The sequence below is a fragment of the Alexandromys fortis genome, unplaced genomic scaffold, assembly GCF_014885135.2.
Source record: "Alexandromys fortis isolate MF-2015 unplaced genomic scaffold, M_Fortis_MF-2015_v1.1 scaffold_321, whole genome shotgun sequence".
In the NCBI taxonomy this organism is placed as follows: Eukaryota; Metazoa; Chordata; class Mammalia; order Rodentia; family Cricetidae; genus Alexandromys; species Alexandromys fortis.
The window spans coordinates 841,439-867,046 of record NW_026068200.1 but is presented as its reverse complement, the minus strand read 5'-3'; the positions used below and the strand labels follow the sequence as shown (position 1 = coordinate 867,046).

Below are 25,608 nucleotides of genomic sequence, written 5' to 3'. Positions count from 1 at the left end.
TCCCCAACACCCCGGCCGCTTGGCTAGCTTATGCCCGAAAGAACAACACACAAACTGTATTCATTTAACTGCTTGGCCCATGAACTCTAGCCCTTACAGGCTAATTCTCGCACCTGGACTAGCCCATTTCTAGTAATGCGTGTAAGCACCCCAAGGTGCGCTTACCGGGAAGATTCTAGCCTCCATCCATCGTGGATCTGAGCTTCATGCGTCTGCCTCAGAGCGCAGAGCTAGTGCGTCTACCTGGGAGGGCTGAGCATGGCATCTCTGCTCTCCAGGAGCAGAGCAGAGTCTGACCTCACTTCCTCTTCCGCCCAGCATCCTATCCTGTTTATTCCGCCCACCTATCTTATAACCTATCAGGGCCAGCAGTTTCTTTATTACTCAGCCAATGAAATCAACAGATTGATATATGACACTCCCACATCAATGTTCTTTTTAAATTAAGTGTAAAATCTTGTCTACTTCCTCACTTCTACTTTCTTCTTCAGCCCGGAGTTTGACTTTTGCCCTTTTCTTGAAGTTTTCCCCATTTGGATTTCCACAGTACTGCACTCTCATGGGTCTTGGCTCTCTGTCTTTGGATCCCCTCATTCTGAAGACTTGCCAGGATTCCCTTCTTGTACAGGCCATTCATTCTTTCCCACAAAGGCCATCTGTGCCTAGTGTTGCCTCTCTCAGGTTGATTACAAAGCAGTCCTACACTGATGGTTAGTTAATATTGTCAGCTTGACGGGATCAAGGAGACGAGCCTTTGGTATACCTGTGAGGGTATTAGTAGATTAATTAAAGTAGGAAGAGCTACCCTAAAAGCGAGTGGCAGGATTTCCTGGGTTTAAGGCCTGGGCTGCATGGAAAGGAAAAACTAGCTGCATTCCAGCATTTATTGTATTCTTCCTGACTGTAGAAGCAGTTGTGATCAGCTACTGAAGCTTCTGCCACCTTCTCTGTCCTTCATGATGAATTATACCCTTGAACTGTGAGCCAAAGTAAACTCTTGCTTCACTTGAGTTGATTTTGTCAGATTAGTTTATCATGGGACAAGAAAAGTAACACACATTTTCGAATATCTCTTGTGATTCCTTATTATTTCAAGACTAGTCATTGGACGTTTTCATAGAGCACTTGCTTCCCTGATGCCATCTTTGAAACAAATGGTCTAGTAAAACTCCTACTACAATACCTCTAAACTAAGGATATAAATCCAATCTCTAAGTGACAGGACAGACTTTATTCTATTTTTGTCTAGGATCCAAATCGTCTATACTATGAACCAGCTGAGCTGAAGTTATTTGAAAACATTGAGTGCGAATGGCCATTGTTCTGGACATACTTTATCCTTGATGGGGTCTTCAGCGGGAACGCAGAACAGGTAATGAGCTGGGAGAAGAGCTCTGAGCAAGCTGCTCTTGTTGTATCTTCTTCTTTCAGTTAATGGCTCTATCTGTATTGACTGCCCAAATTGGAGTCTTCTGACTACCAAATAGACAGAGTTGTCTGTCTCCTAGAGACTTGTAGCTGATAATAGTGAATTAGGAATTGGGGAACACTGTGGTTGGAATGTAAAATGAAATTTTAAAAAGTAAATTTAAAAAATTAAAAAAGAAAAGTTACTATATAAAAAAAGAATTGGGAAATTCTAACTGGGCAGTGGTGAGACACGCCTTTAATCCCAGCACTCAGGAGGCAGAAGCAGGTGGATCTGTTGATTCTGAAGCCAGCCTGATCTACAAAATGAGTTCCAGGACAGCCATTGCTGTTACACAGAGAAACCCTGTCTGGAAAAACCAAAAGCAAAACAAAACAACTACAAAAAAAATTTGGGAAACTCAGATTGTTTTTTTTTTCTTCAATCCTGACCATCCAAGTGTTGTCAGTGACTTCTTCGATTTCATTGCCTCTGTAGGTGAGATTTTTTTTCTTTCATTAAAAAAGATTGTCAAGTTAAGGATGTTAAAATATTAATTACTTCAATTTCATCATTACACGCCATATACGTGAGTTGAAGTAAAACACTGTAGCCCACAAATTTCTATATTTCTAAAAAGGATTTTTTGCTGCAGTGACACGTTTGTAATCCCAGGACTCAGGCTAGGGCAGACAGATCAAGAGTTTGAGACCAATCTACGCTAAATAGCAGGACCATCTCAAATAATATTTTTAGAAAAGCTATCCTTGGGTGATAGAGAGATGGTTCCTTGGTTAACAGCACCTTTTGCTCATCCACAGGATGCGGGGTCAATTCCCAGCATGCACATGACAACTCACAAACATCTGAAATTCCAGTTCCAGGGGCTCCAAAACTGCCTTCTAAGCCTTATGGGTAACAGGTACCCATGTTGTTCACATACATATATGCAGGCGAAATACTCAGTATATAAAATAAAAAATAATCTTTTCAAAAAATATTCCAAAATTTCTTTGAAAGTTCACAGTAAAGATATGCTGTAAATTCAAAAGCCAGTTAGTTCCATTATAATGAGATAGCATCCCTTTGAAAATATCACCATGAAATGTATAGTCAAGAAATTTAAAAACTATAGAACAGAAAAACGGGGTGAGGAGCACAGTACTAAAACTGTATGTATGGCTTAGTATAGTATAGTATGGCTTTCATCCCAGAACTGTGGAGAAAAAAGCAGGAGGATTTCTGTGAGTTGATGTAGCACGACTAATAAAAACCCAGAGACACATATTGGGGTTCAAGCTGAGGATCAGAAAAGCAAAGTGGCCAGCCACTGACTCTTACCTCTACCTCAGACAGAAATGGGTAATCCTGCCTCCACAAATCTTCAGACTGTGTCTGAGAGCTGTCTCCTCCCGTCTTATATTCCTCTCTAGGGATGGGTTTAAAGGTGTGCACCACCACTGCCTGGCCTCTATGGCTAACTAGTGTGGCTTCTGCGATTAAAGGTGTGTGCCATAACTGTCTGGCCTCTGTGGCTAACTGGTGTGACTGCTGAGATTGGAGGTGTGTTCCACCACTCCCTGGCCTGTGTGGCAGACTCCTATGGCTGCTTTGCACTCTGACCTTCAGGCAACCTTTATTTATTAAAACACAAATAATACACCAATAGTTTGAGTAGCCTGCACTACACAGTGAGTTCTAGGCCAGCCAAGACTATATAGTAAGACCATGTCTCAATAATAAGTAAATGTATGTTTGTACATAACAAAATGATAGAAAGCTAGTCAGAAAAAAAAACCAGTGGCACAGTTTCCAACATGTTAAATGGTCAAATATATAAGTGCTACAATAGGTCTGATAGTTAAACCTTGAAAAGAGCCTGAATTTTGCTTGTAGAAGTGTTTGACCTTCTTTGTGCCAGTTCACCTGGTTGGTACTTCTGCCCACTAGCCTGTATGTAAGAGGAAGGAAACAAAAGAAAAATAAAATAAATGATAGGAATCAGAGAAGAAAAACAACAAAATACAGAGGAAACGTTAGAATGGGCTGAGAGGAATGGGGGCAGTTAAAGAAAGAGGAAGGCACCCATTTTGCAACCAGAGCAGCTGTTAGGTGCTCGTTGCTTAGAAGTTATGATGTGCTTAAAGAAAGGTCATATACACTATGGAACACTACAACAACAGATGTAGACTCATGTGGTGCCTTGGCCTTGTTTGGTAAGTACATGTCTGTGTAGTTTTAAATAGTTTAGTTCAGCACAGTTGTGTTCTCAGAAAGAAATTGCACATAAGCAAACTTCAAATTCATGTTATACTCTGTAGACTGCAAAAACAGTCCTGCACACAGATAAGCACTGGAGAAGCCAAGAAAAGTTAAGCATACATCTCATCTCTCCAAAGAGGGAAGATACTTGGCTGTTCTCCCAGAATGCTGGGGGAAAATATAGTTTGCAGCCTGGTAATCAGTCGCTATCTGTTGAGCCAGCCTCCACCCATATCACCCAGAATATTGTGTTTATCCAGGATTCTTTCCCCTGACACCTTGAGCATTACTTCTAAACCATAAAACTCATCATTTGTACCTTATAATAGCCTAAATAACTTCTATGTTTTCTTAGGGCCAGGCATTGTACTTACCTCAGTCATTCTTACGCCCTTATCTTGACCATTGTTTTCTAAGTCAACAAGAACCCATCTTACACATGAAGCTGTATGTACTTTGTAAAAAGTTTCAATGCAGACATGTCTTAAACTTTGTTGTACTCATGGGGCTGAGTTAATTGTTATTAGAATACTTTTTCCCCCTAAATTGTGTTGTGCTTAAATATAGCAAAAATAAATGAGCTGATGTCAGACTCTAGAAGTTCTGGCCCAGCATCGGTTACCAAAATCCACCTGATCCAAGTTTCAGTCTTATCTCACCCTGCTCATTTTCCCCGACCTGCTGTAAGCCTGCAGGAACCCCTCCACAATACTTAGATTGTACTCTAATTTATTAAACACATTTTAAAACTTTGTGAATTTTAACAATATCCTAATTATACCACAAAGCAGCTGGGATGAAGCTTTTATGTTAAAGAACTATGTATTCCCCCATAAATTATGGTTTTGTTTTTTTTTTAACTTCTTATGATCCCAAGGCCTTGTACACGCTAGGCCCACTGAGCTGCGTCCCGACTCTTTCCCTTTTTATAGTTTATGAATTACTGTGTTTCAGCAAATCATTAAGTGAATAACATAAACCTAACCATAATAGCAGCCAAACCTGGAATGGAGTGATGACAAGGGTAATTAATGGGAAGGTGTATACGAGCAAAGTACAATGATAGACATGTATGAAAATGTCATAATAAAATCCATTATTTTATATACTAACTAAAAGCAATTAATAAAAACAAAGATTTAAAAGCCTGTTCAAAGGGCTGGAGAGATTTCTCAGTGGTTAAAAACATTTGCTACTTTTGCAGAAGACCAAAGTTAGTTCCCAGTATCCATATCAGACAGTTCACAACCACCTGTAACTCCAGTTCCAGGAGGTGCTAATCCCTCTTCTGCAAGCACATGCATGCACACACACACACGCACGCACACACACACACACACACACACACACACACACCGATGTATACACACATAAATAAAAAAAAATAAACTTAAATAAATAAAAGCCAAGTCAAGTACTAGAGAGATGGTTCAATGATTAAGAGCACATAATGTTCTTCCAGAAAATCCAAGTTTGATTCTTTACATTCTTGTCATGTGGCTCACAAATTCTTGTAGAGTTACAGCTCCAGCTTCAGGAGATCTGACACATCTGGCTTTCAAGGGTACCAGCACACATGATCGTATACCCCCACACTGACACATATTCATACATATAATTTTTAAAAATAAAACTTTTTTGTCAGTCATAGTGGCACACACCTTTAATCCCAGCACTTGGGAGGCAGAAGCAGATGGATCTCTGTGAGTTTAAGCCCAACCTGGCTAACATAGTGAGTTCCAGGGCAGCGAGAGCTACATAGTGAGACCCTGTTTTCAAAACAAACAAAACAACAAAAAAATAATTTTTAAAATATATTTTAATTGAAATAGAATTTCATCATTTTCCTCTTCCTTTGCCAAGGAGAGGGTCCCTTGTTTGTCCCGGCCACCCAGATAACTCACACACTCTTAAGTTGGTAGCCTCTTAAAAAATAAATGTTAAACAAGAAAGAACTGGGTCAAGAAGGTACACTTAAGGTAATAGAGAGCAGATCACTTAGGCCCTTGAAGACAGACTGAATCAGTTCAGAACCTCTTAGAACTTAATCCCCATGTTAAAGGACTTCAATTACACATACCTACTAGAATGAAACAAAAATTAAATGTGTTAAAGTATACAAAAAGTCATGTGATATTTGATCTTTAAAAAACATGTAATAAACCTGCATTAGTTAGGGTTTCTACTGCTGTGACAAAACACTGTGACCAAAAGGCAGTTTAGGGAGAAAAGGGCTTATTTGACTTATGTATCCTGAATCACAATCCATTAAGGGAAGCTAAGGTGGCAGGCACTCAAACAGGACAGGAACCAGGAGGCAGGAGCAGAGGCCATGGAGAGGGGCTGCATACTGCCTTGCTCCCCATGGCTGGCTCAGCCTGCTTTCTTATACAACCTGGGACCACCAGCCCATGGTTGGCTTCACCCACAATGGGCTGGGCTTTTTCCTATCAATCACTAGTTAAGAAAATGGTCTCTAGGCTTGCCTGCAGTCAGTTCTTAGGGAGGCATATTCTCAGTCATGGCTCTGTCCTCTCAGAGGATTATAGTTTGTGTCAACTTGACACAGTACCATTGCCCCTTTCCGCTCCCTTATACTTGGTTAAATAAGCTCTTTTGTAGTAGTGCTTTTTTTTGGCTGTGTCTTTCTGCTGTGTTTCCGCAGAAAGTCTCTAAAAGTTTGGTTTTTTCTTTCTTTTATTCTGCAGGTCCAAGAATATAGAGAGGCTCTTGATGCAGTTCTCATCAAGGGCAAAAATGGAGTCCCACTTCTTCCAGAGCTGTACAGTGTTCCCCCTGACAAGGCGAGTTGGATAGCACTGGCCCATCGACAGGAGAGGAACCGTATTTCTGGGATGCTGAGTCAATAGTTGTTTGAGTCAAATAGTTTTGTGATTTTTGTATCCGGTGATCTTAATATTCTAACAATTTGGTTTTCAGATTATGACAACAAAGAGGCGATTTAATTCCTTTAGAAATAAATTAAAGCAGTCTCAATTATTTGACTACTTTACAGTGAGATATGAATGAAAGCAAATCTCAGTTCTGAGAATAATGTACAGATCAGTAGATGGAACCAGACTGATGTCCTGTGCCAGCTCTCAGGACTTGGTTTCCTCTGAAGCCAGTAATCAGGGACTGTTGCAGTAGATGAGGCTTGGAAAAATTAAGCAAGTATTGTTTTTGTTTACCATTGTGAAGGAGAATTAGACATAGTAGAGATACAGTTTTTCCTTCTGGTCGGGGTTTGGAGAATAAGTTCCTAGTGGTATCAGCAGTGCCACCCCCAACACACGATACAGTCTGCATTTGCACAAGATCCTTGGGAGATGTGGTCACACATCACAGCTTGAGCACTGCCCTACTTAACTTTTCAATCCATTGCCTATAAACTATAAATCCTAATTCAAACTGTCTTTTATCATCTAGTATCTTAAGCTTTCTATTATTGCCTCTCATTTGACCTCTTTATCGCTTCATTTAGGTTGATGAAGAGTATCAGAATCCTCACACTGTGGATCGAGTCCCCATGGGAAAATTGCCTCACATGTGGGGTCAGTCTCTATACATTTTAGGAAGCTTGATGGCAGAGGTGAGACTTCAAAGCTATCCCACCTTTTATTTATTTATTTGCTTAGCCACCATATGATCAGATTTGTCATGAACTCACTAAATTCAAACGATATCTTCTTCCTTTTGTACTTTGATTTAATTATAACTTTTCTTCCAAGTCTTCAGCATGGGGGTTATGGCCAGCGCCTGACAAAAATCACTTGCTCCCTGGCAGCCATGTCCACCCTGCCGCCCACAGTTCCCTATTCTGGCATTGTACTTGGTGTTGTTCAGGAATAAAGTTGTGGATCTTTCCCTTTCAAAACTCCCCTCAGTGCCTTGCCTGGTGACTAATGAATGCACTTATGCTTAATGGTTATTGCTAATGGATTAAATGTCAACCTTTGTAAGCAACGTGAGGCTTCGTTCCTCAGCTGAATTAGCTGATTACTTTGGGCACTTTGCCTAGTGCTTGATAATAACAGTGTGCTCTTTCTGTTTTATTAATATTTCTGTTTTTACTTTTTGGCAAGGAGCTCTCTAAATGTTCTTTATACCACATTCTGTTAAGATGGCTCTTAACAGAGTTAATGAGGCACAGTTTTGTATTCAGTTTCTTTGGGGGCATTTCGAGCCTACATAGAAAAAAATTCTTCTAAAAAGTTTTCCAGTACTTCCTGAAAATCCTATTTCCTACATTATAGGTTATATTTTCAAAAAAAAAAGGACACAGTCTTGCTATGTAACAGTAGCTGGCATTGAACTTTCCCCATAGATCAAGCTGGCCTTGAACTTGCAAGGAACCTTCCGTGTTTGTTTCCTGAGTTCTGGGATTACAGGTGTGTGTTATCACACCTAGCGTGGTTGTTTTGATATTATAGGCCCGGGTTTCTGGGAAACCTTGTTTGGAACTTACCTGGAATTTCTAAGAAAGATTTTCCCCTGCTTATATGGCCATTTATTTTCTGCAGCTGTATTCTTGGTTTTCTTTTCTGTGCCCATGGCTGTGATAATCTGACCTGCCCAGCAGGTCCTAAATTATTCCAGGGTCTGAAGAGGCACTATCTGAAAGACATGGGGGCGGGGAGAGAAACGGACGCCAAGCAGTATTCCTTGTCAAGGCATCCATTTATTGAAGCAAGTTTCATGTCTTAAATACTCCTCAGAAAGGAGCTTGGGCAGGGGGAACTGAGGAAAGGGGGAAGGGAAGGGAAGGGGAGGCTCCGTAGCTAGGCAACTAAGTGGGGCAGTTTGGCAGCTAAGCAGGGCAGTTGCAAGGTCAGTGGCTAGAACACCTGCTGTTAGTGATAAGCAGCTAGCCTTGAAGACACTCTGTGGTGCTTTCCAGAGCTTGAGTCTCCACGGTCAGCACGTAATGTTTTGGCTAACTTTAAGTTTTCTGTCTCAAGATTTTTACTTCAAGGCCCTGTGAGATGTGAGAAAGGAGAAGCCTGAAATGGCTCCTGACAATAATCTTTATTGACATGAGCTTGGAGCTAGCACTAATGAGCATAATGCTTTAAAGCAATCGTCCTAGCAGCTTTCTCATCCAACAATAAATTAAATTGAGCAAAATCAGGGAGGATTCGGTATTATTAAAGAAAAATGGGTGAGTTCATCTTATTTCACAACATATGAGAACTAAGTAAAAAGATTTCTGCTAGCCAAAACGCACAGCAAATACAGGGACAAATAAACAAGCAGTGTTTATTATCATTTTTAGTTTAATTTATTTTGAGAATTTCATGCATGAGTGTTCTATTTCTATTATCTTCACCTATTGCTTCCTTCCACACACACAGCTGCCTGGTCCATTTAGTGTTGTTTGTACATGTGTTTATTTAGGACTGACCACTTGGGCCAGTCAGGGTCTCATTCCCGGAGAAAACTGATTCTCCCTGTCTCACCATCCATTAATTGTCTGTAGCTCTTTGTCTAGGTCTTCTGAGATTTTCCCCCACTTGTGTTAGTATGCCTACTGATAGTATCATTGCGCTGGTCTTGTTTAGGAGACCATGTTTAAAATTTCATGGGTGAAGCTTCCCTGGCACATACAGAAAGTGCAATGCATCACAGCAGATGTTCTGGTTCTCTGGCTCTTAAAATCCTTCCATTTGCTTTTCTGTTACGTTCCCTGAACCTTACATGTCGGGGCATTGTAGATGTATTGATAGGGGTTGGGTACCTCAAAGGCATTTGTTCTCTGTATTTTAACCACTTGTGGTATTCTTTATCAATCTCTGCTGCAAAAAGCTTCTTTGATGAGGGGTGATAGCTACACGTACCTGTGAATATAAGGATCGGCATTTAGAATTCAGTTAGGAATTACAATAGTTCAGAAAGTGGTAGTAATAAGTTCTCCTCTAAGTTTCCATACCTCAACAGCCAAGGGTTACCAGTATCAGGCATGAGTTTCTTTTTTTTAATTTTTATTATTATTGTTATTATTACAAATTTTCGCCTCCTCCCATTTCCCTCTCCCTCCCCCATCCTCTTCAGTCCAAAGAGCAGTCAGGGTTCCCTGCCCTGTGGGGAGTCCAAGGTCCTCCCCCCTCCATCCAGGTCTAGGAAGGTGAGCATCCAAACAGACTAGGTTCTGACACAGCCAGTCCATGCAGTAGAATCAAAACCCAGTGCTTTTGTCCTTGGCTTCTCAGTCAGCCCTCCTTGTCAGCCACGTTCAGAGAGTACGGTATGATCACATGCTCTATCAGTCCCAGTCCAACTGGCCTTGGTGAGCTCCCATTAGATCAGTCCCACCTTCTCCGTGGGTGGATGCACCCCTCGCGGTCCTGACTTCCTTGCTCATGTTCTACTTCCTTCTGCTCCTTATTTGGACCTTGGGAGCTCAGTCCAGTGCTCCAGTGTGGGTCTCTGTCTCTATTTGTATCCATCGCCCAATGAAGGTTCTATGCTGATATGCAAGATATTCATCAGTGTGGCTATAGGATAGGGCCAGTTCAGGTGCCCTCTCCTCAGCTACTCAAGGAACAAGCTGGGGACATCTCCTTAGACACCTAGGAACTGCTCTAGAGCCCAGTCTCTTGCCAACCCTAAAATGGTTCCCTTAACTAAGAGATATACTGCCCTGCTCCCATATCCACTCTTCCTCCATCCCAAACGTCCCATTCCCCCAAGCTCTCTCCATCCTCCCCTTCTCCCTTCTCTCTCCCCATCTCCCCTTACCCCGACACCACACCACCCCCAAGCTCTCAATTTTTGCCTGGCAATCTTGTCTACTTCTAATATCCAGGAGGATAACTACATGTTTTTCTTTGGGTTCAACTTCCTATTTAGCTTCTCTAGGATCATGAATTATAGGCTCAATGTCCTTTATTTATGGCTAGAATCCATTAATGAGTGCGTACATACCATGTTCATCTTTTTGGGTCTGGGTTTCCTCACTCAGGATAGTGTTTTCTATTTCCATCCATTTGCATGCAAAATTCAAGATGTCATTTTTTTTTTTACCACTGAGTAGTACTCTAATGCGTATATATTCCACACTTTCTTTATCCATTCTTCCATTGAGGGGCATCTAGGTTGTTTCCAGGTTCTGGCTATTACAAATAATGCTGCTATGAACATAGTGAACAAAGTTGATGCTTTTGTAGTATGCTAAGGCCTCTCTTGGGTATATTCCCAGGAGTGGTATTGCTGGATCCTGGGGTAGGTTGATCCCGAATTTCCTGAGAAACCGCCACACTGATTTCCAAAGTGGTTGCACAAGTTTGCAATTCTACTAGCAATGGATGAGTGTTCTCCTTACTCCACATCTTCTCCAGCAAAGGATATCATTGGTGTTTTTGATTTAAGCCATTCTGACAGGTGTAAGATGGTATCTCAAAGTTGCTTTGATTTGCATTTCCCTGATTGCTAAGGAGGTTGAGCATGACCTTAAGTGTCTTTTGGCCATTTGAACTTCTTCAGTTGAGAATTCTCTGTTCAGTTCAGTACCCCATTTTTAACTGGGTTAATTAGCATTTTAAAGTCTAGTTTCTTGAGTTCTTTATATATTTTGGAGATCAGACCTTTGTCTGTTGCAGGGCTGGTGAAGATCTTCTCTTAATCAGTAGGTTGCCTTTTTGTCTTAGTGACATTGTCCTTTGCTTTACAGAAGCTTCTCAGTTTTAGGAGGTCCCATTTATTCAATGTTGCCCTTATTGTCTGTGCTACTGGGGTTATACATAGGAAGTGGTCTCCTGTGCCCATGTGTTGCAGTCTACTTCCCACTTTCTCTTCTATTAGTTTCAGTGTGTTTGGACTGATATTGAGGTCTTTGATCCACTTGGACTTGAGTTTTGTACATGGTGATAGATATGGATCTATTTTCATTCTTCTACAGGTTGAAATCCAGTTCTGCCAGCACCATTTGTTGAAGATGCTTTCTTTCTTTCATTGTATAATTTTAGCTCCTTTGTCAAAAATCAGATTTTCATAGGTTTGTGGGCTAAAATCTGGGTCTTCTACTCAATTCCATTGGTCGACATCTCTGTTTTTATGCCAATACCAAGCTGTTTTCATTACTGTAGCTCTGTAATAGAGTTTGAAGTCAGGGATGGTAATGCCTCCAGAAGTTCCTTTATTGTATAAGATAGTGTTGGCTATCCTGGGTTTTTTGTTTTTTCATATAAAGTTGATTATTGTTCTCTCAAGGTCTGTGAATAATTTTGTTGGGATTTTAATGGAGATTGCGTTGAATTTATAGATTGCCTTTGGTAGAATTGCCATTTTTACTATGTTGATCCTACCCATCCAAGAGCATGGGAGGTCTTTGCATTTTCTGGTGTCCTCTTCAATTTCTTTCTTCAATGCCTTAAAGTTCTCGTCAAATTGATCTTTCACTTCCTTGGTTAGTGTTACCCCAAAATACTTTATGCTATTTGTAGCTATCGTAAAAGGTTAAGTTTCTCTGAATTCCCTCTCTGCTTCTCTATCTTTTGTGTATAGGAGGGCTACTGATTTTTTTGAGTTGATCTTGTAACCTGCCACTTCACTGAAGTTATTTATCAGCTGTAGGAGTTCTTTGGTAGAGGTTTGGGGGTCACTAATGTACACTGTCATATCATCTGCAAATCACGAAAGTTTGACTTCTTCCTTTCCAATTCGAATCCCCTTGATCTCCTTATTTTGTCTTATTCCTATTGATAGAACTTCAAGAACTATGTTGAAGAGATATGGTGAGAGTGGACAGCTTTGTCTTGTTCCTGATTTTAGTGGAATGGCTTTGAGTTTCTCTCCATTTAATTTTATATTAGCTGTTGGCTTGCTATATATTGCTTTTATTATATTTAGGTATGATCCTTGTATCCCTAACCTCTCCAAAACCTTTATCATAAAGGGGTGTTGAATTTTGTTAAATGCTTTTTCTGCATCCAATGAAATGATCATATGGATTTTTCTTTCAATTTATTTATATAATGGATTACATTGATAGATTTTTGTATGTTGAACCAGCCCTGAATCTCTGGGATGAAGCCTACTTGATTGTAATGGATAATTTTTTTAATGTGTCCTTGGATTCTGTTTGCCGGAATTTTATTGAGAATTTTTGCATCGATGTTCATGAGTGAGATTGGTCTGTAATTCTCTTTCTTGGTTTGGTCTTTGTGTGGCTTTGGAATCAGGGTGACTGTAGCTTCGTAAAAGGAGTTTGGCAATGACTCCTCTGATTCTATTATGTGAAACTCATTAAGGAGCATAGATATCAGCTCTTCTTGGAAGTTCTGATAAAATTCTGCATTAAAATCATCAGGTCCTGGGCTTTTTTTTTTTTGGTTAGGAGTTTTTTATGACAGCTTCTATTTCCTCACAACTTATAGGTCTATTTAAATTGTTCACCTGGTCTTGATTTAATTTTGGTAAATGGTACTTATCTAAAAAGTCCATTTCTTTTACATTTTCCCATTTTGTGGCATACAGGCTTTTGTAGTAAGATCTAATGATTCTCTGAATTTCCTCAGTGTCTGTTGTTATGTTCCCCTTTTTATTTCTGGTCTTGTTAATTTGCATGTTCTCTCTCTGCCTTTTGATTAGTTTGGATAAAGGTTTGTCAATCTTGTTGACTTTCTCAAAGAACCAGCTCTTTGATTCATTGATTCTTTTGATTGTTTTCTGTGTTTCTATTTTGTTGATTTCAGCCCTCAGTTTGATTATTTCCAGTCTTCTACTCCTCCTGGGTGAGTCTGCTTCTTTTTTTTCTAGAGCTTTCAGTTGGGTTGTTAAGTCTCCAACGTGTGCTTTCTCTTTTTTTTTTTTTTTTTTTTTCAAGTGGGCACTTAGTGCTATGAACTTTCCTCTCAGGACTGCTTTCATAGTGTCCCATAAATTTGAGTATGTTGTTTCTTTATTTTCATTAAATTCAAGGAAGGCTTTAATTTCTTTCTTTATTTCTTCCTTGATCCAGGTGTGGTTCAGCAGTTGACTGTTCAGTTTCCATGAGTTTGTAGGCTTTCTGGGGGTAGCATTGTTGTTGAATTCTAACTTTAATCCAATGTGATCTGATAAGACACAGGTGGAGTTACTAATATTTTTTTGTATCTGTTGAAGTTTGCTTTGTTACCGAGTATGTGGTCAATTTTCGAGAAGGTTCCATGAGATGCTGAGAAGGTATATTTTTTCCTATTTGGGTGGAATGTTCTATAGATGTCTGTTAAGTCCATTTGATTCATTACCTCCATTAATTCTCTTATCTCTCTGTTAGGTTTCTGTTTGATTGACCTGTCCATTGGTGAGAGAGGAGTGTTGAAGTCTCCTACTATTAGTGTGTGTGGATTGATGACTGCCGAGTTTTAATAATGTTTCTTTTATGTAAGTGGGTGCTTTTATATTAGGGGCATAGATATTCAGGATTGAGACTTCATCCTGATGAAGTGTTCCTGTTATGAGTATAAAATGTCCATCTCTATCTCTTTTGATTGATTTTGTTAGAAATTATTATGGCCATGCCCACTTGTTTCTTAGGATCCATTTGCTTGAAAACACTTTTCCCAACCCTTTACTCTGGGTAGATGTCTGTCTTTGTGTTTGAGGTGTGTTTCTTGTAAACAGCAGAATGTTGGATCCTGTTTTCGTATCCAATCTCTTAGCCTGTTTCTTTTTATAGGTGAATTGAGTCCATTGATATTGAGTGATATTAATAGCCAGTGGTTGTTAACTCCAGTTTATTAATTTTGTTTTTGGTAGTAGTCTGTGTTTCCCTTCTTTGAGTTATGCTCGTGAAGGGTCGCTAGATGTCTGAGTTATTGTGGGCATTGTTGGATTCCTTGGTTTGTGATTTTCCTTCTATTACTTTCTGTAAGGCTGGATTTGTGGCTACGTATTGTTTAAATTTGTTTTTATCCTGGAATATTTTGTTTTCTCCATTGATAGTGAACAAAAGCTTGGCTGGGTATAGTAGTCTGGGTTTGCATCCATGGTCTCTTAGTTTCTGCAGTACATCTATCCAAGACCTTCTGGCTTTTATGGTTTCCATAGAGAAGTCAAGTATAAGTCTGATAGGTTTAGCTTTATAAGTTACTTGACCTTTTTCCTTTGCGGCTCTTAATATTCTTTCTTTATTCTGTATGTTTTTGTGTTCTGATTATTTTATGGTGAGGGGATTTTTTTTGATCCAGTCTATTTGGTGTTCTGTATGCTTCTTGAACCCTCATAGGAATATCTTTCTTTAGGTTGGGAAAGTTTTCTTCTATAATTTTGTTGAATATATTTTCTGGGCCTTTGAGCTGTAATTCTCCTTCTTCTACACCTATTATTCTTAAGTTTGGTCTTTTTATTGTGTCCCAGATTTCCTGAATGTTTTGTGATGAGAATTTGTTGGATTTGCTGTTTTCTTTGATCAGTGCGTTTATTTTCTCTATGGTGTCTTCAGAATCTGAGATTATTTTCTCTATCTCTTGTATTCTGTTGGTTATACTTGTCTCTGTAGTCTCTGTTCTTTTGCCTAGATTTTCCATATCCAGCCGGCCCTTGGATTATGTTTTCTTTATTGCCTCCATTTCAGTTTTCAAGTCTTGAACTGTTTCCATTATCTGTTTGATTGTTTTTTCTTGGTTTCCTAGGGTATCTTTTATAGATTTACTCATTTCTTCAAACTTTTTGTTATTCTTCTCATTCATTTCATTAAGGGAGTTTTTCACCTCCTGTTTAAGGGACTCTTTTGCTTTCATAATGTTAATTTTTTTCTACTTCTTCTGGATTAGGGTGTTCAAGTCCTCCTGTTGTAAGTTCGCTGGGTTCTGGTGTTTTCATGTTGTTTTTCAGATTGTTGGAGGAATTCTTGAATTGGTGCCTGCCCATCTCTTCCTTCAAATGATCTCCGATGGATCTTCTGGTACAGGATCAGGGCCCCTTTCTGGCCAGGGACCTCACAGACAAAAGGAGTTTCTTCATACTAAGTTGGCCTTAAGTCCAGTTAGACATCTGTTGTTTGCTTCCATGAGATAAGTACCACTACTGGACCTTGGGGTCATTGTGGTTCATAGGTTTTACAGCTGGTCAGGACTATTGATTGGTTTTCTCCCTTAGCAGCTTGCATGGCACTTTTGGTCATTTAGAGATCTAATCATCAGGTGGGAAGCTTTCTGGTCAGTTCCAGCTCAGTTGATTCCTGATTGTATGGTGTCTTCAGCTATTGGGTCTTACCTTCAAGTTCTAAGAGGCAACAAATTGTGCTGGCAAAACTGGATTTCAATCTGTAGAAAAATGAAAATAGATCCATGTCTATCACCATGCACAAAACTCAAGTCCAAGTGGATTAAAGACCTCAATATCAGTCTGAACACACTGAACCTGATAGGAGAGAAAGTGGGAAGTACACTACAACAAGTGGGCACAGGAGACCGCTTCCTACATATAACATCAGCAGCACAGAGAGTAAGGGCCGCATTGAATAAATGGGACCTCATGAGACTGAGAAGCTTCTGTAAAGCAAAGGACACTGTCGCTAAGACAGAAAGGCAACCCACTGACTGGGAGAAGATCTTCACCAACCCCGCAACTGACAAAGGTCTGATCTCCAAAATATATAAAGAACTCAAGAAACTAGACTGTAAAAGGCTAATCAACCCAATTATAAAATGGGGCACTGAGCTGAACAGAGATCTCTCAACAGAAGAAGTTCAAATGGCCAAAAGACACCTAAGGTCATGCTCAACTTCCTTAGCGATCAGGGAAATGCAAATCAAGACAACTTTAAGATACCATCTTACACCTGTCAGAATGGCTAAAATCAAAAACACCAATGATAGCCTATGCTGGAGAGGTTGTGGAGAAAGGGGTACACTTATCCATTGCTGGTGGGAATGCAAACTTGTACAACCACTCTGGAAAGCAGTGTGGCGGTTTCTCAGAAAATTTGGGATCAACCTACCCATGGACCCAGCAATACCACTCTTGGGAATATACCCAAGAGAGGCCTTATCATGCAACAAAAATATATGCTCTACTATGTTCATAGCAGCATTGTTTGTAATAGCCAGAACCTGGAAACAACCTAGATGCCCCTCAATTGAAGAATGGATGAAGAAAGTATGGAATATATACATATTAGAGTACTACTCAGCAGTAAAAAACAAGGACTTCTTGAAGTTTGCAGGCAAATGGATGGAAATAGAAAACACTATCCTGAGTGAGGTAAGCCAGACCCAAAAAGAGGAACATGGGATGTTCTCACTCATATTTGGTTTCTAGCCATAAATAAAGGACATTGAGCCTACAATTCGGGTTCTTAGAGAAGCTAAAGAAGAAGGAGAACCCAAAGAAAAACATATAGGCATCCTCCTGAATATTAACCTTCATCAGGCGATGAAAGGAGACAGAGACAGAGACCCACATTGGAGCACCGGACTGAAATCTCAAGGTCCAAATCAGGAGCAGAAGGAGAGCGAACATGAGCAAGGAACTCAGGACCGCGAGGGGTGCACCCACACACTGAGACAATGGAGATGCTCTATCGGGAACTCACCAAGGCCAGCTGACCTGGGTCTGAAAAAGCCTGGGTTAAAACCGGTCTCACTGAACATAGCGGACAATGAGGACTACTGAGACATCAAGAACAATGGCAATGGGTCTTTGATCCTACTGCATGTAGTGGCTTTGTGGGAGCCTAGGCAGTTTGGATGCTCACCTTACGAGACCTGGACGGAGGAGGGTTTTCCTCGGACTTCCCACGGGACGGAGAGCCCTGATTGCTCTTTGGGCTGACGAGGGAGGGGGAATGGATTGGGGGAGGGGGAGGGAAAGGGGAGGCGGAGGTGGGGAAGAGACAGAAATATTTAATAAATAAATAAATAAATAAATGTTCTAAGAGGCAACCAAGGGAGATTGCAGTAGCATGTGTGTGTATGTGCATGTGTGTATACACACATACATGTGCACGCGCATGCATACACATACACACACATATATCCTCTCTCTCACACACACTATATGTATGTTTAAGTAAGCATGAAATGTTTCTGTGGCCTTTTCAACCATCCTTAATATTATTTATCCCTTCACCTTTTGTCTCCCTTTGTACTAACCTCCTTTCCCTTTCCATTTAACTTCTGAGCTATCTCTCCATTGCCGTAGCTTTATTTTTGAGGCTTGTTAATTTTGTTTTGTGCATTTTCTTCAGGGATTTTTAGCTCCTGGAGAAATTGATCCCCTGAATCGTAGGTTTTCTACTGTGCCAAAGCCAGATGTGGTGGTTCAAGGTATGTATTACTCCCAGCAATAGAAATGTTATATTAAAGGTCTGATTAGGGGAAAAGATTTGGGGACTTTGTGTTAGGGTTCAAAAAGTACGTAATAAATGTGGTTCAATTTTGTTTCAAAATTACGGTTAATAATAAACAAATAAAAGATGATCTCAGAAGATTACAAAATACTATTTGATATGCCTTCTTTCTGGAAACTTTAAAATTTCATGATATGTTATTCCCCTGGTTACTGTTACTTTCCTTTTAACCACATTTTCTGTTTTTCATGCTAGTATTCCTTTATTTTCATAACCTCCTACGTATTTATATTTTCTCTGTTTTAGACTGTTAGACCTGCATCCCTCATAGTTCATTTGCTTCTGACCATTCCCTCACTGGGGAGTATGTCTACAATTTTTAAAATGTGAAGGTATATACATTATGCAAAACACTGAGCTGAATACTCTAAACATTAAGAAATCCAAGTCTTTTGGGTGTGTGTAGTACATGTGTTTAATCATAGCACTTGGGAACCAAAGGCAGGCAAATCACTGTGAGTTCAATAGTAGCTTGTTCCATATCAAGAGTTCCAGGACAGCCAAGGATACATTACCAGACTGTCTTAGGGTTTCTATTGCTGTGAAGAGACACCACAACCATAGCAATCCTTCTAAAGGAAAAACATTTAATTGCAACTGGCTTATTCTTCAAAGGTTTTGTCCATTATCCTGGTGAGAAGCATGGTAGCACACAGGCAGACATAGTGCTGGAGAGGTAGCTAAGAGTTCTATATTGGAATCAGCAGGCAGCAAGAAAAGGGAGTGAGCCACTGACTCTGGCTTGGGCTTCTGAAATCTTAAAGCCTACCCCAAGTGACACACTTCCTCCAACAGGCAGTCCAACAAAGTCCACACATCCTAATCCTTTCAAATAATGCCTGTGAGCCTGTGGGGGCCATTTTGATTCAAAACCACAGAGACCCTTTCTCAAAGGACAACTATCCTAGTCTAATATCTGTGAATAATCTTTATATGATGGACACAAAGCTGGCCTCTTTTGTCATCCTCCCCTCCTTTTACCTCTCCCGGAAAAGGTCAATATTTTTACCTTCCTTGTTTCTTTTGAAAATATTAACCATATTAACCATGTTTGTGAGAGTAGACATCTTGATGTGAATTTTCACTCTCCAACATCACTCCTGAATATGGTGTGTCCTGCTGTAAAGCTTCTTAAGATATTCCTAGTCATTTGACTTTCAGGTTGATTCTGAATGGAAAATCCAACATGTTTTCTAAAGCGTCTTATACTTGACACTCTGTGTGATCATATAGGTAGTCTTTGCTTCTCAGTGTCTCTAGCCAATGTTTTATAAAGTGTAGCATGAATAATAAAAACCCAGAGACAGAAATTGGACTTCAACCATTATTCTTCATCCCCCATGAGAAGGTATGTTTTCCTTTGAGGTTTAAACCTTCTAGCTGTGCTTATCTTATCTTTGTTCTAATTCATAGTTTATGACTTTGAGGTTCAATTCACAGCCTTCTTTCTCTTCCCCAAATTCTGTCATAAAACTAGATTTCAGCATTGGTATGGATTTAATCTACTATTTTTAACCTTAAAATTTTCGAATATCATGACTCTAGAACCCTTTCTCTGTACCTCTATGTTTGGTACCGCATTCTAGTTACTTTTCCTTTTGCTCTTATGACCAAACACCACCTCCAGAAGGTTAGAGTTCATGAGCATCACAGTAGAGAGCATGACAACAGGCAGTCAGACATGATGCTGGAGCACTAGCTGAGAGCATACATTCTTAAAGAGAGAGAACTAGCTGAGAATGCCGTGGACTTTTGCTACTTCCACTGACACACTTCCTTCAAAAAGGCCATACCTCTTAATCCTTCCCAAATGTTTCCACTAATGGAGACTAAGCATTTAAATAAGGCCTCTGGGGCCCTTCTCGTTCAAACCACCACACACACCACGGGTCAAATTTTGGACCTTATAGGTATTCTTGTTTTCTGCTAACAATGCATCTCAGCTTTCTTTTTCTTCCTTTTAAAGTTCTCTCTAATTTCTGTAAGTCTGCTCTTTCTACCTAAAGATCATTTCAATATTTTGATCATCTAACTACTCCAATTACTGCTGCCTCATACTTCTGCTATATCTCCCAGAGTGTTATAGTTCTAGAGGAATCATGTAGTCTACACTTTCTTATCCTATACCTACTAAAAGATACTATAAGGGAAAAGCACATGATGAGCAGAGTGGCATTGAACAACCATGGTTCCCAACTCAACTTCTGGTGTGTTAGTCTTTGTTCTTATCTTTAGTCAGTATTTTCTTTATTCACAGCCAGTATAACAAAGTACTCGATTTTGTTCAGCTGTGCCCTGTTTTCAACCTAATATTTGGACTGATACTTCATGCCTGATTATTCTAATTCTGATTTTTTTTCAATTTCCCAACACTTCCCACCCCCAGCATTCTTACCCATCCTTGCTTTCTTTTTCCTAGTCTCAGAAAAAGGTGCTCTCCTATTCAATACAAATTTCCCTGTTGGTGCTTCATCCTATATTCTTCTTTACAAACAATCTTTTTTGAAATATTAAGACTTCCCCCAATCCAGTTTCTTTATCTACTATGTTAATCTCCATCTGTCTGTCATTTGTGGCTTCTTTTCACATTGATATTTCTGTCTCTTCATAGTCTATTAATTCTCCAGTCCTTTAGAGCCTGGTTTAATACTCTGAAAATATTCTTGTTTAGTTTCCAGAGACCTTGGTATTGTCAGTATTAATAGATATTTTATAATCAGTATATTAGCAGCAGATCTTTTAGATCAACTTGTTATTTATCTTTCTAGAAACTGAATTTCCAGAGTGTCCATGTTATGCTTTTGTATATCTCCTTCAACCTGTTTTAAGTACTTTTCTACTTTATTCTGGACTTTCTTTTCTTCCTTTTCCCTTGAACTATTGGTATTGCTGGGAATTCTGTCCATAGCCTACCACTTGTCTTGCTCCGAATAATAAGTCATATTCCCCACCTTCTTCAGTCTTCCTTCACTTTCACATGATGACCCTACTTCCTGTGCTAGAAAGAAAATATAAGCTATAAGATAAGAACTTATCCTTTCCCCTAGACTTTGCTATCTATCTAGTCCTGAATTTTCTCAAAGTTCTATTCTGGGTCCTCTTCTCTTGATAATATATTTTTGTCCCATCTCATCTTTTTCTAATGTCTTCTGACAGTCCCACATGTTTCCATGCACTGTAGACTAAACATAACTAAATTTGATCAGCTGGTTCCTCCTACTGCATCATCTATGCCTATGATTCCTTCTGCACCTCTGTCATTAAATGGCACATGATACTCCCAGCTACACAAATGAACACTTTCAATTCATATTTATTCTTCTCTGATATTCTGTATTTATATAACAAGTTCTAGATTTTTTTACTTCTCCAGTCATTCTGAAATCCATCCTGTTTTTGACAATTCCAATAGCTTACTATTAATGTAAGTTATTAACATCTCCTCCTTACATTACATTAATTTTGAACTGATGTTTGCCTTCCGTCGAGGCCCAGTAATGCCTGTCAGTTCATTCTTTTGATTCTTTAAAAATTCTGTAGACCACACAAAGAAATGTCCATTCATTCTTTAATTATTGAGTGTATTCTTTTTAAGGAGCAACTCTGCAGGGGCTTCCTATCTTAGCTCTCTCGGTATGGCTTCCAAGGACTCCATGTGATCTAACACTGGACCTTGTATTTTACTTCATTTCTCACCACTGTTCCTCCACACTCCATTCCTATTACAAAGGAATTTTCAGAGCTGTGGCTTTAGCTCAGTGGTACAAGTGGCTGACTGTTCTGTGAAGGCTTGGATTCATTCCTTAGCACAATAGGAAGCAAAACAATAAAAGCTAACTTTTTGTAACTTTGTACATGCTGTCTCTTTAATCTGAATGAGTTTCTCCCTTATTTTTACCATCACCTCTCTCAGATTAACTCCTTTCTGTTCTCCATCAGGACTCATTATGTCTATGTATATATCCCTAGCATCTGACATTTGACTCTAAATATTTTATAAATATAAACAAGAATTTAGTTGCTTGGGTTGAATGTACTCCTAGTGTCTCAAAAGGTTATTTGTTTGCTTCTCCTTTAACCCCTTCTGTTCCTGTAAACAACTCTATTGCTCCCTATAGAACCCTGCAGTTCTATAGAACGCAGCTTGGGAAACAGTTTCCAACAATATACAAAACCTTAAAATAACACCTATTCTTCCATGATTAGCCTAACCCCTATCTACTTTTCCATTTTCATGTCTTTTACTGCTTGGTAAGATCTTTCATACTATAACATTGAAGTCTGTGTAGGTTTGCTACTGTCCTCCCCAACATTCCTATCAACTTTAAAACAATTATGCGTATGGGCATTTTGCCTGGATGTATGTGAGTACCTGGTGCCTGTGGAGTCCCGAAGAGGGAATCAGATCCTTTGGAACTGGAGTTAAAGAAGTTTATGAGCTATCATGTGGGTACTGAGGACTGACCCTGGGCCCTCTGGATGAGATGCCAGTGCTCTTAATTGCTGGTCTGTCTCTTCAGCCCCTCATTCATTTTTCCTCCTGACCATTTTACTCATCATTTCAAGTCCAGTTAGCCACCAGCTCTTTCAGGCTACCTTTATTTATTTATATTTTAATGCATATGGGTGCCTTGTTTTCACGTATGTCTGTGCACCAGTATGTGTACCTGGTGACCTCAGATGACATCAGATCTCCTGGAAGTGAGTTACAGATAGTTGGTTCTAAGCCACCATGTGGGCATTGGGAACAGAACCTGGGTCCTCTGGAAAAGCCAGAGCTCTTAAATACTGAGCCATCTTGTGGTTAAAATTTTCCATTTCAACATGGAGTCTCATAAATACTGAAAGTGCCATTTAGTAGGCACAAATAGGTACCTAGTCAAAAAACCAAGTCTCTAGTCATGTTATTACTTTCCCATTTATGTAATATTTTAATCTAGAATAATTACTGATTAATCAGAATTCCTTAGCAATAATTTCCTCCTCTTTCCTCCTCTAAAAGAAATTATGCACTTGAAAATATTTTTAAGGGTCTGAAGAGATGGCTCAGCTTAACTTATTGGAAGCACTTGTTCTTCCAGGGGACCTACCGGGACCAGGTTCACTTCCCAGAATCCACATGGTGGCTTATAACTGTTCATAACTCCAATTTTAGGGGATCCAATACCCTCTTCTGTCCTCCATTGGCACCAGGGTAGCATGCGATGCATGGACAGACATACATATAGGCAAAATACTCATACACATGAAATAAATCTTAAAAAAAAATATTTTTAAAGTATCTACTGAACAAAAACCTTCTGTTGGCCGGGCGGTGGTGGCGCACGCCTTTAATCCCAGCACTCGGGAGGTAGAGGCAGGCGGATCTCTGTGAGTTCGAGGCCAGCCTGGTCTACAAAGGGAGTTCCAGGACAGGCTCCAAAGCTATAGAGAAACCCTGTCTCGAAAAACCAAAAAAAAAAAAAAAACCTTCTGTTAACTTCATCTTTCTTTCCGATAGTGTCCATTCTAGCTGAAACAGAAGAAATCAAGGCCATTTTGAAGGACAAAGGAATTGATGTGGAGACCATTGCCGAGGTGTACCCTATCAGAGTACAGCCAGCTCGTATTCTTAGCCACATTTATTCCAGTCTAGGTAAGGAGGTTGGCCAGCCTACTAGAATTAAAGTGTTATGTGATTCTGGCTGGTTTCTTTCTATTAACCTGCTACTTTAATTGTATCCAAAAAGGAATTTAGTCTCTGGAATTCAAGTTTCTGAACCCATCATTTTTGAGGTGATAATTTTAGATGTACTTTATGCATACTTTGTCATGTAGCACATACTTGTTTTCAGATAATATTATATACTTATTCTAAATGTATATTTGACTACCATGTTCTCCCCTTTCTTAGAACCTATATTTCTATTTTGAATACATGCTAATTTTATGTAGAGTAGTGATCAAGGAACTTGTTTTAGGCCTTTTATACTTTTTCATGTAGTAAACTAATTATTATAATAATTCCTTAATTTAATATATTTTGTAAATAGTTATTATTTTATTAAATTTAATGATGGAATTTTTGCATTAGACAAATTGCAACACTGTTAACTGAAAGTGATTCAAGGGCTGGGAGTAAAAAAATAAGACAATGCAACATTTCTGAACTTCAGGTACTGGTCTCTAGTACCTATGAACATTACCTTATATGGCAAAAACATTTGCAGGTGTAGTTAAATTAAGAAACTTGAGATGAAACCGTTACTCTAGATTATTGAGGTAAACTCCAAATGCAATCATAGGGACATATCGGGTTACAGAATTAGCTTTGATATAACAGAAATAAAGGACTGATTATATTAGTCAGGGTTCTCTAGAATAACAGAACTTACAGTGTGAATTAATGAATATATATATGAATTAATGAATGAATAGATATGTGGGATTTATTAGACTGACTTACAGGCTGTGGTCCAGCTAGTCTAACAATGGGTGCCTATGAATGGAAGGTCAAGAATCCAGTAGTTTTTTTATTCATAAGGCTGGGCATCTCAACTGGTCTTCAGTATACAACAGAATCTCAAAGAAATAGGTTCTGACGCCAGTGAAGGAATGGACTTGCTAGTGAGGGTGAGAGTAAGCAGGCAAAGAGAGATGCTTGTATAGAAGCTTCCAGCAGAAGGTATAGCTCAAATTAAAGGTGAGTCTTCCCCACCTCAAAAGATCTGGATTAAAGGTTTGTCTTCCCACCTCAAAGATGAAGATTAGAAGTGAATCTTCCTGCCTCAAATGTTTAAGCAAAAATTCCTCACAGGTGTGCCCGGCCATTTGGGGGTTTTACTTAATTCCAGATGTAGTAGCCATCACAAGTCCACCCCTTGTCCACTTGACAAGCAATCATATCTCCTTATGTCATGATTAATTTCCAAATGAAAAACAGTAACCAGGTCGTAAGTATGATATAACCAGGCCTAGTATGATATAACTATCCTACGTACATCCATAAACTTATTATGTTTAACCAGGTCATAACAATGCTCAACATAATATGACTACCCTCGTACAACTCCAAATGCAGATTTAGCATAGATGACAATGGCACTCAAGGGATATCCTTTTATTATCTCAAACTTAAATGTGATAATCATTGACATTCTCTTAATTGTTGTTAGACTACCTGATAAAGAAATTGAGGAAAGAAAACACAAATATCTTTACAAATGCATTCCTAATGAACTATGACAGAAATGCCTATTATAATCCTCATTTATGCAACTGGTTGTGTATTCTTAGCTGGTATTTATAGCTACCTTCCTCTCCTACACCTTCTGTATTTCCTCTACCCTCAGCAAGCACCTCAGCAGGTCTTGGCTGTTTTCCTAGAGGAGTGACCCATACCATTATTCCTGAGTGGTCCTGTACCCTTTGTCATCCTACCTAGATTAAGTGGTTGCAGTTTCCCAATAACATCACAGGACATAATAGCACCAAGAGACACCATAAGGATCTCCTGGACTCCAGACACAATCTTTCTTTTTATTTATTTATTTATTTATTTGTTTGTTTGTTTGTTTATTTTCTGCCTCCTCCCCGCCACCGCCTCCCATTTCCCTCCCCTTCCCCC

The 25,608-nt window shown here is 39.4% G+C and overlaps 1 protein-coding gene across 5 annotated transcripts in view; it reads left to right on the top strand.

Moving 5' to 3' along the window:
- Phka1 (phosphorylase kinase regulatory subunit alpha 1) overlaps window positions 1-25,608 on the top strand; it is a 134,321-nt gene that overhangs the window by 40,948 nt on the left and 67,765 nt on the right. For all 5 annotated transcript variants that reach the window (XM_050129895.1, XM_050129894.1, XM_050129893.1 and 2 more), the window contains exons 10-14: window positions 1,250-1,372; window positions 6,379-6,474; window positions 7,155-7,262; window positions 17,841-17,919; window positions 23,503-23,637. In XM_050129895.1, the coding sequence (XP_049985852.1) occupies window positions 1,250-1,372; window positions 6,379-6,474; window positions 7,155-7,262; window positions 17,841-17,919; window positions 23,503-23,637 (541 nt within the window). The remainder of the gene's footprint in view (window positions 1-1,249; window positions 1,373-6,378; window positions 6,475-7,154; window positions 7,263-17,840; window positions 17,920-23,502; window positions 23,638-25,608) is intronic.